This window comes from Lithobates pipiens, unplaced genomic scaffold (assembly GCF_037356315.1).
Source record: "Lithobates pipiens isolate NorthernLeopardFrog02 unplaced genomic scaffold, aLitPip1_a1.2 Scaffold_8, whole genome shotgun sequence".
NCBI lineage: Eukaryota > Metazoa > Chordata > Amphibia > Anura > Ranidae > Lithobates > Lithobates pipiens.
Genome location: NW_027507903.1, coordinates 454,538,041 through 454,551,860, shown reverse-complemented (window position 1 = coordinate 454,551,860; position 13,820 = coordinate 454,538,041). Strand labels below are relative to the sequence as shown.

General features: G+C 41.3%; 1 protein-coding gene across 3 annotated transcripts in view; it reads left to right on the top strand.

Moving 5' to 3' along the window:
* RNF145 (ring finger protein 145) overlaps positions 1-13,820 on the top strand; it is a 263,348-nt gene that overhangs the window by 68,019 nt on the left and 181,509 nt on the right. For all 3 annotated transcript variants that reach the window (XM_077468425.1, XM_077468422.1, XM_077468423.1), the window contains exons 7-9: positions 5,404-5,544; positions 6,386-6,568; positions 6,668-6,815. In XM_077468425.1, coding sequence (XP_077324551.1) covers positions 5,404-5,544; positions 6,386-6,568; positions 6,668-6,815 — 472 coding nt within the window. The remainder of the gene's footprint in view (positions 1-5,403; positions 5,545-6,385; positions 6,569-6,667; positions 6,816-13,820) is intronic.

Below are 13,820 nucleotides of genomic sequence, written 5' to 3'. Positions count from 1 at the left end.
CCTCTGCTTTCTAAGGATCCCAGCCAAAGGTCCTTGCCATCTATCTCTCACCTAGGAGTTGGAGGTCAGAATGTAAGTTAACTATTTTGCAGTGTCCACGCAATTTGATTTTAGATGGACGAATTCATATATAAGTTACTTAGGAACAAAAATGTCAAAAAATCTAAATGAACTGTTTGAACTTAATTATATCCCACTGGTAAGACAGATCAAAAGTGATCTTCAAAAATGGGACAAAGAGATTTTTACATGGTTCGGGAGAACCAATATTATTAAGATGAATGTGATGCCCAGACTGTTATACATAATTCAAACTATACCAATTAAGATCCCTACAAGTTTGTTTAAGGATCTTAGATCAAGATTTATGAAGTTCATCTGGGCTGGGAAACCAGCAAGAGTACGCTGAGATATTTTAGTACTCCCCAAAGGAAAAGGAGGGATAGGACTTCCAGATCCAATAAAATACCAGGAGGCCTCACACTTAACTAGAGTAGTGGAATGGTGTAGGCTTAAAAACGAAAAACCGTGGATACAGACAGAACAAGCAGCGACAGATATCCCATTGGAAGGATTAGTGTGGATTCCAGATACAGAAATACCAATGGGATTGAGAAAACATCCAATACTAGGGGAGACATTACGAATAACTAAAAGAGTATTCAGGAAAACATCTATTTCAAGAACTCCCAGTCCGCTCCTTCCTATCCTTGGTACCCCAGCATTTCTACCGGGAATGACAGATCCAAAGTTTAAAACAATACAAGATAGAGGTATGAGTAGAATTTGTCATTTCTCGGTAGGCAACCGGTTAATGACTAAAAAAGATATTGAAAAAGGAATGACATTAGGACTAGACCCTTTCAGAATGAGGCAATTAGAAGCCTTTATTAGATCTAAATCAAAGGTATACGTAGAAATAAGGGCATTGACTGAGTTTGAAGAGATCTGTTTGAAAGGAGAGGAACTGAGACATCTGATGTCTTATTTTTATAGTATGTTAATAGAACAGGAGACTTCACAAGATTTGCCCTTTTTACAGGCTTGGGAAAGAGATTTAGGGACTACGTTTTCCCCAGAACAAAAGGATAAGATGCTGTTGTTTAATCAAAAGGCCTCGATGGCAAGCAGATATCAAGAAGGGGGATACAAGATCCTTACTAGGTGGTATAGAACACCAAAAGTGTTACATCAAATTTACCCCCAGATATCAGAGACATGTTGGAGATGTCATGGAGCAGAAGGAACATTATTACATATATTTTGGGAATGTCCAAAAATTAGAGTGTTCTGGGAGATGGTAGCCGATACTATTGTAAGGATTACAGGAATTGACCTGGGAGATAAACCGGCAACTTTTCTGCTGCTGGACATCCCAATGGCAATAGAAAGATTCAAAAATTCTTTGCTGAGACATTTATTGATAGCAGCAAGGGCATGTATCCCGGTTCTGTGGAAAAAAAGCAACCCTCCAGCTAGAGCACAGTGGTTTCAGAGAATTGCAGAAATCCAACAAATGGAAAATTTAACAATGACAATGAGAGATCAAGACGAGAAATATCAGAAGATCTGGGCTCCATATCTAAATTATAGAGAAAGTATGATGTGAAACATTTCGAAATATGATAGAGCAGGCGGGTGGTGGTGGGGGGGGGGGAGTGAGGGGGGGGATTATAGTGAAAATTCAAACTTTTTTTTTTTTTTTTTTTTTATTTTTTTCTTGTTTGTATATTTATCTATTTATTTCTCTGGGAGGGAAGGGTGAGGGAGGGGGGAGGATGACATGGAATTGAGGTATGGATTGAAATATTATAAGACTGTTATAGCTGTTAAAGAAGTTGTAGATGTAAAACGAAATGTAATGTGAAATCTATGGAAAGAAAAGATGAAAAAATAAAGAATTTATAAAAAAAAGAATGTAAGTTAACCATTTTGCTGCTGGAACGTTTTTTATTGCACATGTTATAATGTGCATTTCTGCCCCGCCCTCCCTCAAAAAAAAGTATACTTGCAGAATCTCTAGTATAAAAAAGTAGCAGTTGCAAGTTTTAATGCCACATGATATTTGTGCAACAGTTTATCAAACCAATTTTTTTGGTAAAATTGAAAAGATGAGATTGTTTCAAGTAAATCAATATTAAACATGTCATGGCCAAAAAATTCTGCACCCACGAAACCACAAAAAATATGCCTTTTATATCTCATCAGTTTATAATTAACTGTAAATACTGGCCCTAGAATTATTCCTTACACTTCAGCGTGTGCAGCGATATTGAATATGCGTTGCACAATTATCATTTACACATGCGGCACACCCTGCACCCTAGCAATAACTGATCTCTGAACAACCTAAACTGTCTTTAACCACTTCAATACAGGGCACTTTCGCCCCCTTCCTTCCCAGCCCAATTTTCAGCTTTCAGTGACAATTGCGCGGTCATGCTACACTGTACCCAAATGAAATTTTTATCATTTTGTTCGCACAAATAGAGCTTTATTTTGGTGGTATTTATTCACGACTCCGTTTTTTATTTTTTGCGATATAAGCGCAAAAAAGCGGAAATTTGGAAAAAAAAAACAATATTTTCTTTTTTCTACTTCAATAAAAATCCAATAAAATCAAATTTTGTCATAAATTTAAGCCAAAATGTATTCTGCTACATGTTTTTGGTAAAAAAAAATCCGTTAAGTGTATAATAATTGGTTTGTGTGATCACGGACATATGTACGCAAATGATCATGTACATATGTGTGCAGGTGATCACGTACATATGTGTGCAGATAATCATTGGGACATGTGATTTTAGTGGGACATATGTGGGGGACATGTTTTTATTATTAGGGACATGTGTTTTTATTATTTGGGGACATGTATGTTTTGGGGACATGTGTGGGGACATTGTGTTTATACTGTGTGGTGTGTTTACTGTGTACACTAGACTGGTGATCAGTGAGTAAAAAGCTGTAAAAAGCAGCTCATACTCACTGATCAGCAGCCGGCTGCAGCGATCTGCTCTCCTCTCCACAGCGATGACTTCTGTGTGAGGAGAGGAGGAGCCGATTGCCTAGCAACCGGCTGTTTGTTTACATCACATGACGGCCGTGATTGGACACGGCCGTCATGTGATCAGGAGGGCCAATCACAGAGCCCTCCTGCCGATCTGAGATGCGCCGTGTCCGGGTGACACGGGCGCATCGGGATCGCGCGCGCGATCCCGCTACTCCTGAATGACGTTCCTGAACGTCATATCAGGAGTAGGCGGCTCCCACCCGGCCGTATATGTGCATTGGCCGGGTGGGAAGTGGTTAATATGGCACTATCTTATAAAATAGATGGTTTATATTATAAGTAGTTAAACACTTTTCAGGTTGCCAAGGATAAAGGGTTAACTGAGCAAAAAGCAAAATAATCCTAAGCAAGAGACAAGATATATAAACTGGAAGAAGAAAAACAGATCGTTCTGTAGTTGTTGGTTTTAATGTGCAGTCAGTAGAATATTTTGCTCTTGATTGATCACATCATGAGTTATCTTCCTTCATATTTTTTTCCTGGAAAGCTCGCCCACCACTCGGGGGCCACATCACACATGTTCTTATCTGGCAATTCCTTATCATTCAATCATCATGATAAATGGCAAGTTTTTTTTTTTTTTTTTTTACCAAGTCTTTGGGGGTGTCCTGCTTTAGAGCTGGTAAACATCATCATTTTATATGTGGTCTACACTACGTGATCAGCTTACTGTGAAAAGACTAGAAAGTTTTTAGAAATAGTGTTCACATACTCTTCAAGTTGACAGATGCCAAATGCTTGAAGGCCAACCAAACTTTAAGTTTAAATCTGCTTAATGCATTCCAGGTGCATAAAAGCAAAAGGTGTGCAAAGTCTTAAGCCCCATACACACTATCGGCTTTTTAGCTGATTTTTTTTTCCCTTCAGATTTACCAAAAAGGGCCTGCCTGATTGCATAGAAATTGAAACTCCTAGGGTTTGACCTCATATTTATAGGGTTTTGGTAAATCTGAAGGAAAAAATCAGCAGAAAATCTGATAGTGTGTATGGGGCTTAACAGTTTGTTTTCCTTGCAGCCAGAGTCTGAATTGGAAAGCATGTCTTCCAGCATGCTGCATAGAAAGAAGCAGTGTGTGGAAGCAGTGGTCTCCCTGTAGAGGTCCAACACACCCCCTACCAAGTCATACTTATAGCTCTGCAATCAGCAATGTTCTTGGAGGGCTCTAGTTCTCATTAGGTGGGATTGTGTCAGTCCTCTACATTGAGAGAAACCATCTCAGCCTGTTGTGTCTGCTTTTTATAGAAAAAGAACTCTCTAACTTTGAACACCTTTTGGTTTTGATACACCAGGAATGTATTTTAGCTGATTTAAACTGAAAATCTAGTTGGATTTTAAAGCAGAACTCCATGCAGACCGCTAAATACACATTAAAAATGTTTCTGTACAATGTCCACCCTAATCTGTTATTTCAGTTTTTGGGTAGTAGTTGATGGGCAAAACAACCCACTGACTTAGTTACTGCTGCAGTGGGAATCTGCCATCTGAGTCTCTGGAATGAGTCTGGAACTCCAGGTATATTGCTGGTGGTGTATCAGAATCGTTGGATGTTTTTGGTTCTCATAGACTGAACTCGTTTCAGTTTTGATTGAAAAAAAAAACCCTTTTTAATGAGTTTGTGTTAGTAGAAATATAGGAGCCATTTTTACTAATTTTGTTTCATCTGTCATCCTGATCCTAGCTTTACTAACTGGTAAACCTGTTTTGACCTGGAGAAAGTAAAACATCTGAACTATTAGGGTAGCACAGTGGTGTAGTGGTTAGCACTCTCACCAAGAAGTTAGAAGGGTCGCTGGTTCAAATCCCAAACCACGACACTACCTGCCTGGAGTTTGCATGTTTTCCCTGTGCCTGCGTGGGTTTCCACCGGGTACTCCGGTTTCCTCCCACAATCCAAAAGACATGCAGGTAGGTTAATTGGCTTCTGTCCAAAATTGGCCCTAGTATATGAATGGGGAACTTTGATTGTGGGCTCCTTGACAGTGCAATGTGCAGGGATAGGGACAATTGTGGACACTCGCTCAGGTTGAACTGGATGGACTGGTGTCTTTATTCAACCTTACTAACTATGAAACTATTCTGGGTCAGCGATTCATTTAGACGGGGAAGTATAAAAGCCCGGAGCCTTCCACTTTAAAGAGTCAGCAAGGACAGCTTCCATATATCTGTCGTCACAGGTTAATTTTAAAGTAGAAAATGTATCTAAAACAGGCACATGCTATTTCATATATTTTTTTTTCCATTATAAGTATTAAGCGGATTTAATTGTAAAATATAGAATAAAGTTAATATTTTTTATTATTTTTTTCATAATTTTTGTTCTTTGTTTCTGCAGCATTGCAGAGTGCTGTAGCACTCCTTATTCTCTCCTGGGCTTGGTCTTCACTGTGTCCTTTGTGGCTCTAGGAGTGCTGACCCTCTGCAAGTTCTATCTGCAGGGATACCGCGCTTTCATGAATGACCCCGTTATGAACAGGTGAGGGTGCTGCCAAGTGTTTTATATTTTGGAAAACCAGAAAATTGTTGAGCTGCGAGATTCTGTATGCAAGGCTGGACTCCAGAGTACCACGCGTGTCTATTTCTTCCGTTTACTTAAACATTCCTCCTCTATGTGCCCTCATAGACCAGGCTCTCTTAATTATTAAGAGCTTGACATTCCGGACTATAATTAAGCAAACCCACCTGTGAGTGCCTCAGTGGCAAGTAAGGGAAGTTTTACTGGACATGGGGAAGATGTGTGTGCAATGCCTACCTCCTAAAGTAAGTGAAATCAAGCCCTTAGTAACCAAGAGAGCTTGACCCAGCTGTTCCTGCACAGCCCAGCACTCCAGCGAGGTGAACACTGGAGGGGCAGATCAGAGACTGTTAGTCATTGGAGAACTAGAGCCGAGAGATCAGCAGTCTTTGATTACTCAGTTTTTCGGTCTTAGAGGCAGTGGAGGACAGGTGCAGCATCGGATCATGCTGCATCCACCTAGGTGATTAGTATGAATGTTTTATTTATTTATTTTTTATTCTCACACTTCGGTTTTAGTCTTCACCACAAACTATGCTAATTTGTGCCATATATTCTGCGTTGTCACACCATTTTCTTTTCTTTCATGCCAAAATGTGATTACCTGAATTTTGTGTCAGCTGGAAGTTGTAGTTTAATACTTAGGCCAATGTGTGTACGTTTTGTGTTCCATGAGACCTCTATAGCCTAAGATCTGGTCATTTAACTTGTTTAAATAAATATTGTACTTGTTTTTTCCAGATTTTAACAATTTTCTCTTTCACAAATGATTAAATATTTTTTTTATCTCTTCTCTTTGCAGGGGAATGACAGAAGGGGTGACGTTGCTGATCCTTGCTGTGCAGACAGGACTGATTGAGTTACAAGTGGTCCATCGAGCTTTCCTTCTCAGCATCATTTTGTTCATTGTAGTGGCTTCAATATTGCAGTCAATGCTGGAGATAGCTGACCCTATTGTCCTTGCTCTGGGTGCTTCACGAGATAAGTGAGTGTTGCCTGATGCTTTCCCTGGGCACCAGGGTAGACCTAAGCACTGAATTATAATATGTGTATATATATATGTATATTTTTGCTTTTCCCATAGGAGTCTATGGAAGCATTTTCGGGCTGTCAGCCTGTGTTTGTTCCTCCTGGTTTTCCCTTCCTATATGGCTTACATGATCTGTCAGTTCTTCCACATGGATTTCTGGCTCCTGATCATAATATCCAGCAGCATACTCACTTCTCTTCAGGTACAGTCGATATAACAAGATGTCTGTTGTCGTGTCTTTTCCATCAGGGAACTTTTAAAGCCTGGTTGGCACACTGGTTGGACATCAAGTACTTCAGGCCTTAACAAGGAACTTAAACCTCCCTCCTTTTATAATATTATTTTATTTGTTTTGCCCTTTTTCCTGTACCGCTGTGTTTTCCACAAAAAACATACTCGACTGCCCAGTGATGCCAGTGCTGTCTGCTGTAAGCCTGTGCTCCATCTCAACATTGCAAGTACTGCGTTGTCATGCTCTTATGTGATGTCACCAGAAATGTTTTTGGTTCTTTAAGCTGGCCCAGCGATGCATGGCAGCATATACAGAGTGTGGTAGACAGTTCCAGCGCTTGCGCAGATTGTCCCAAAGCCTCCTGGAATGTGTGATCTTCATCTAGGGAAGTGTGGGATAGAGTCCTGAGAAAGGGGGGGGGGGACTAGCAATCACAGTAGCAACTTATAGCACAGGGTAAAAGTTTTTTATAAGTCAGCTTTGACTATTGTTAGGGGTCTATTAGTATTACCTAGTGAGCACTATCAAGTTATTTTAATTAAGTATATTTTGAGGCTGGATCACCCCAACAGGGATCAAAGACAGCATCAAAACTTAACAGAGGGTTTAACCCTTCCACACTCTACCCTAAGGTAAGAGAAAAGATTTAGCATTTATGTAAACTTTAATATAATATATTAGCGTTAACGTGCTGATCTTATTTTACCATAGAAATGCGAGTAGGCCTTACATTGCATACGTTTACCAAGCTGAGGAGACACTTTGTTCTTAATAGATCAGGAAGAGTTGAAAATATTTAAGAGGTTAGGTCGATTTATTATGGCCTATTATTCTCGGAAAACCTTCTGCCCACCTGTCCTACAGTTTCAGTGTCTTCTTACAATAACAAGTAAAACCAAGGCAGGAGATTAAATTTCTCATTCAGAGGATTGCTCATGAAGTGGTACCTCTCAGGAAGAGTGGATAAATTAAAATCTAACAATGCTTAAAAAAGCGCACATTCAAGTATTATATATGCTAAAGCCTAAATGTAGCTAAAATAAAAAACTGAAAAATTAGCACAAGAGACAGAACTTACAGTTAGTATGATTTGTTCCTTATGCTGATTCCTCTTCTCTCCCCCTCCCAAAATCATCCAGTGGGGCAGGGGTTAAAGCAGAGTACCACCCAAAAGTGGAACTTCCACTTGTTTGTCCCCCCCTCTGGTGCCACATTTGGCATCTTTCAGAGGGGTATGTGGACCTGTTTTTGACAGGTACCCTTCCCCACTTCCAGGAGACTGGGCTGCAGGGCCATCTCTCTGAAGTTCGGCCCCCTTCCTCCTTCCTCCGCTGCCGGGCCAATTAGAAAGCGCAGCCTGCTTTTGCGCATGCACAGTAGGGAAAGGTTTCACTGCCGGGTTCCCTTACCGGCAATGGTGGCACTCGACAGCCGATCTGAAGATTGGCTGCGGTGCCGACATCGCGGGCTCCCTCGACAGGTAAGTGTCCATATATTAAAAGTCAGCAGCTGCAGTATTTGTAGCTGCTGACTTTGAATTGTTTGTGGGGCAGGCGAACTAATGTCCTGTCACAAGCTCCCATCAACAGAGCCTGAGAATGCCCACCCTTTCCACACAGCTGCTCCATTCATAGAAGCCTTTACTGCAGCTTCTATAAATAACATGATCTAAGAATGGAGGACAGGCGGATGATTATTAGAGCCATGCCTTCCATTCATAGATTGTGTTTCAATTATAGAAGCTGTAGTAGGGCTTCTATGAATAGAGCAGCTGGACGAAAAGAGTGGGTATAGTTGGGTTTTCCTGATGACAGCTCCTCAGTTCTTTTAACCCCGGCCGTATCGGATGATTACAAAGTCGGGAGTGTGGATAGACATGGGCCGAGGAAGATTTCTACTAAGAATCAGCACAAGGGACACTTCCTGACTGTAAGTTAGGTCACTTGTGTTTTATTTTTTTATTTTGGCTACGCTTAGGCTTTACCAACCAGTAAATGAGTTTTAAGATGAGCCATCGCTGACCGTTGTAGCTACAAGAAATGTGGAGCAATTCTTCCTTAAAATTCACAACAGAATCAGTGAAGTTTGGTCTCTAAACTCTGCTCCTCCCCACTCCCAAAGCAGCTGTTCTATGTTTACATTAGAGATTGAAAAAAAAAAACCAGAATGAGCTGAGCAGCTGGAAGAGAGAGTGCTTCTGCTGTAAATTGAGGACAAATTTCTCTGCATTGCCTGTGGCTACACAGAGTCAGCAGGGCATGTTTACATGTAGATGACACAACATTCTGACATTTTTTAGAACTAAGGTCTTGATCTGTGTAGTAGAGTGACTGCAGGCAGTTTTTTTCAGCACTGTTTGACAGAAATAGGCGTTTCTCTGTCATTGCCTGTTAAATTGTAAACTAAAATTCATATGTTGTTAGCTACAGGTTTAAGTTGCAGCTAATTACAGTGTACCTATGCAGAAGTTACAGAAGTAAACTTAAAATCTATATCTTTTTTTTTTTTTCTTTTTTTTTTAATAAACCTTTTTCTTTATCTTACATCACAGGATGCAGAGCATCTTCATATTCATGATGATAGTGGTTATGCTGCCATCTTCTGCCTTTTCCCCTGCACTGCTGCTACACTGGATGAGCACAAAAGCTTGACTGGTGCCATCTCAGTAGAGACAGAACTTCTTCTGCTATCTCGTCCATGCTTCCTGGAGCACTCGGTGTGCAGATAGAGAACCATTGCAGTTAGTCATGGGGGGCCACAGCGGTAGATTTGTGTTATGGGACTACAAGTGGCAGAAAGCCTAGCAGCGGGGGACTACAGGCCACAGCAGATACGGCAACTTTGGGATTTCAGGTTGCAGCAGAACCTCACAGTTAGGCTACAGAACTCAGTATAACCTTGTGGTGTGGGACTGCTAGTTGCAGCTAAGTATACAGAGACCTCCAACCTTTCTTAGTTGGGCGGGTTGGGGAACTGAGTTCTCCTTCCCAGGGTACCAACATACCAGTGTTTCTTTTGAGACAGTGCCTCTCAGCTGACCCATACTGGTAATAGTTAGCAAGGGTCCTTGTAGGTTCATTGGCTGGCCATGTCTCACAGACGACATAGAGTAGGGCATGTAAAGGAGTGAAGGGTTCCAAATACTTGCAGGTAGAGAGGTACCTGGACACAGCCCCTCATTCAACATATCTCCTTGGGGTCAGTGTGTTCCACGCAGCATTGTCTGCCATCTCTGCTGTCTGGGGCACCTTCCTCTAGTTCCTTTGTGACATGGGAGTAGTTCACCTCCGCAATCACTGGGGTACAGCAGCAGTCTTCTGGAATACTTGCCGGCTTGAGTCATCTTTATCACAAGTGGAAGTGTTCCCTCTCTCCCCCTCTCTTTATGATGGAGGAACCAGTGAAGCATGAGGTATAGAAAGGTTGAGATTATTCTCGTAGAAGGGATTGCAGAATAGGCCACATTTTGAGTAATCTAGTCCTGAAGAACTCCAGGGTCAGAGCGTATTTCAGACCTTTGTGAGCTTTCTCAAGGAAGTTGGTTTTCTAGACAGTTACTGTTCCCAAGTCCTCTTCTACAAACATGTCAGGATTTGGATAATGGCAGCTGCCATAACATCCTCAATCCTCTCCTATACATCTTCATTTAACATGGACTAGGCATCCACCTGACAAGGTGTCCGATCCACCAAAAAGGTTGCTCCGCAATAGTGTGTTCGCTAAAAAATGTTTTCGATAGATCTGGCAGTTTCTTATCTTAATAAGAACCTCACGTTCCCATTGGACAATGTTCTGGAATTTAAGAATGCCTCAGACAGACATCTGAAGACATTATTTAATTGCACTTTTAGCTGTTTATCAATGCCTTAAAGAGTTCATCATATGACAAGAGTACCTGCTAGTGGAGGTACTAAAACAAGTAGAAACCTGGATAATTCTCCACGTGTTCTTCACTTCTCCGTGGACACCTTGAAGGACTCCATACAGCAACTTGTCTAACGGGTCTTGTTCATACACATGTGCAGGATCTTATCGCTGAAGTCAGCGGAATTGTCCTGCAGTGCAAGAAGCATATGGGATGTTTACCTTTCTAAGAGGAATGCTTGTTTGGTCTTGCCCTGGATGATTACATCCAGAAGGTGACCAAAAGTAAAAGTACTCTCCTGACAGTTAAAAGAAGGCTAAGCCTATGGCTAAAAAAACTGCTGCTCTTTCTACTTCCAATAAGCATTTATTAGGCCAATCTCAGGCCTCGGGGTGTAAGCCCAAACTCCAGTCCCAACTCTTCAAAAAACCATGGACTCAAAAGCCCTCCAAGGCAAAGGGCAAGTTCTCTTTACAGTTAAGTTCACCCCCACTCACATGGGTGGGGGGATGTTTCCAGACCTTCGCTGAGGTTTGTCAGAAGATAAATGCAGACAAGTGCGTCTGCAACACAGTGGCTACAAAATGTAATTCTAGATCCTTCCCCCTCAATGCTGCATGTATGCAAATGTTTCTTTAAATCCACCAAAAAGATTTGCCCTCTCAAGATCTCGATCATCTATCTTAAAGGATGATCATTCCCGTTCCGAAGGTTGTAAGGTTTTGCGATTTTTACTTTAAACTCTACAGTAGCGAAACGAAACAGCAATTCCCGTTCTATCCAGGATCTCAAGCGGCTCAGAAAGTTTCCATGGGTGCAAAAGTCCTGAATGGGATTAGTGCAGTCGGTGCTGGCTTCTCTCCAGCATGTCCTCAAAGGTTTCTGCAGTTTGTGGTGGAGGCATGCCAATTCCAGTTTGTGTCCCTGTCGTTTGGTTTGTCCATGGCTCCCAGAGTGTTACTCAAGATCCTGGCTCTGGTTCTCAGGCTGTTTATGTTCCTGAGGTATTTCTGTTTTGGGGTACTTGGACTTCTTTCTGTAGGAACACTCTGCTCAGTTTTGGAGACCAATGTGCTCTCACAAAGTGCACACTTTGGAGAAGTTTAGAAGGGTTCTGAATCTTCAGAAGTCTGCCTTGATCCCAGCCCAGAAGTTAAAATATATGAGCCTGATCCTGGATACTGTTCAATTGAGAATGATCCCTCCTCCAGGCAAATGTCATGCTCTGTTTCAGGCGACAAAAAAGAATTTATTCATAAACTCGTGAAAATAAAAAATAAGTGTAAACTACATCGAGGACAGAGTGCAGTGATTAATACAGTGTGACAAGAACAATGCCTGAATGATAACGCAACAATGGGATCATATAACATAAATCCTCTATAAGCAAGCTATTATCAGTTCATCAGTATGTACAGTTCATCAATTTAATCATGAATCTCCTTCCAAGACCAATCTTCCCGTATCAGCCAGGACAGCATGGACACCAACGGCAACAATCTATTTGTCTGTAGCACTCTCAGCAACACTTTATAACTGTAAGGTAGGTACTCTTACCAGAGCTGTTGGTCCCACATGCCCTACGACAGTGGGTCAAAAAGGCTTGTAATCCTGAAAGGATATATCCCGACCTCCGGTAGGCTGAACCGTGATGTGGAGTCCTCCTTTGGGTGTACTCCGTCCCGGATGTAGGTAAGTAGGCCAAAGTATACCAGTCGGTATTATACTCACTTTCAGAAGTGATGATATCCCAAAGGCCAAATACGTTCAAGTTTCAGAAAAAGGCTCATAAGGATGACATGAAAAAGAAAAAAGAGGGCTCCGGATGGTGTAGATAAAAAAAAACAGTTGGGTTTATTAAAAATATACAATTTGTACAAAAATAAAAATTGATCACTAAAACAATTAATATAAGAAAAAAGCAATATGGGGTGCAAGTAATCTACACCATCCGGAGCCCTCTTTTTTTTTTTTCTTTTTCATGTGATCCTTATGAGCCTTTTTCTGATACTTGAACGTATTTGGCCTTTGGGATATCATTACTTCTGAAAGTGAGTATAATACCGACTGGTATACTTTGGCCTACTTACCTACATCTGGGACGGAGTACACCCAAAGGAGGACTCCACATGACGGTTCAGCCTACCGGAGGTCGGGATATATCCTTTCAGGATTACAAGCCTTTTTGACCCACTGTCGTAGGGCATGTGGGACCAACAGCTCTGGTAAGAGTACCTACCTTACATTTATAAAGTGTTGCTGAGAGTGCTACAGACAAATAGATTGTTGCCGTTGGTGTCCATGCTGTCCTGGCTGATACGGAAAGATTGGTCTTGGAAGGAGATTCATGATTAAATTGATGAACTGTACATACTGATGAACTGATAATAGCTTGCTTATAGAGGATTTATGTTATATGATCCCATTGCTGCTTTATCATTCAGACATTGTTCTTGTCACACTGTATTAATCACTGCACGCTGTTCTCGATGTGGTTTACACTTATTATTTTTTATTTTCACGAGTTTTTGAATAATTTCTTTTTGTCGACTGAAACACAGGTTGTTCTCATCCACTAGGAAACCACTTTTAGGTTTCATAACTTAATCACTTTATAGCGCTACATTTTTTGTTTTCACATGTAGTTCAACTTTGTTTGAATGTTAGCAGCTAAGTTTGTTTAAGTAAGCGCAGTGTTTTACCTTCTTTATCTAAATGTCATGCTCTGAGGACTCAAGTGGACTTGCTCTTACACTGACAAATCCCTTGATTCCCTTTTGCATGAGGGCTTTTGGAAACATAGTAGCTTTTTTTGATGCTGTTCCTTTTGCTCAGTTTCATTCCAGACTCCTCTGTTGGAATCTCTTGGTGGCATGGGGACAGGACGACACAGTGGTTGGAACCCCCAATATCATCCAGAGCACAAGGCTGTCTCTGGACTGGTGGATCTCTTCACGGATGCTGTAAATGGGAAAATCGTTTTTCACCCTGTCCTGGATGGTCCTGACAACAGATGCCAGCCTGACTTTTAGTGCAGGGGACTTTGGTCTTCGCAGGAGAGGTTGTTGTCCATCACAATCTTGGAACTGAGAGCTATTCGTCTTGCACTG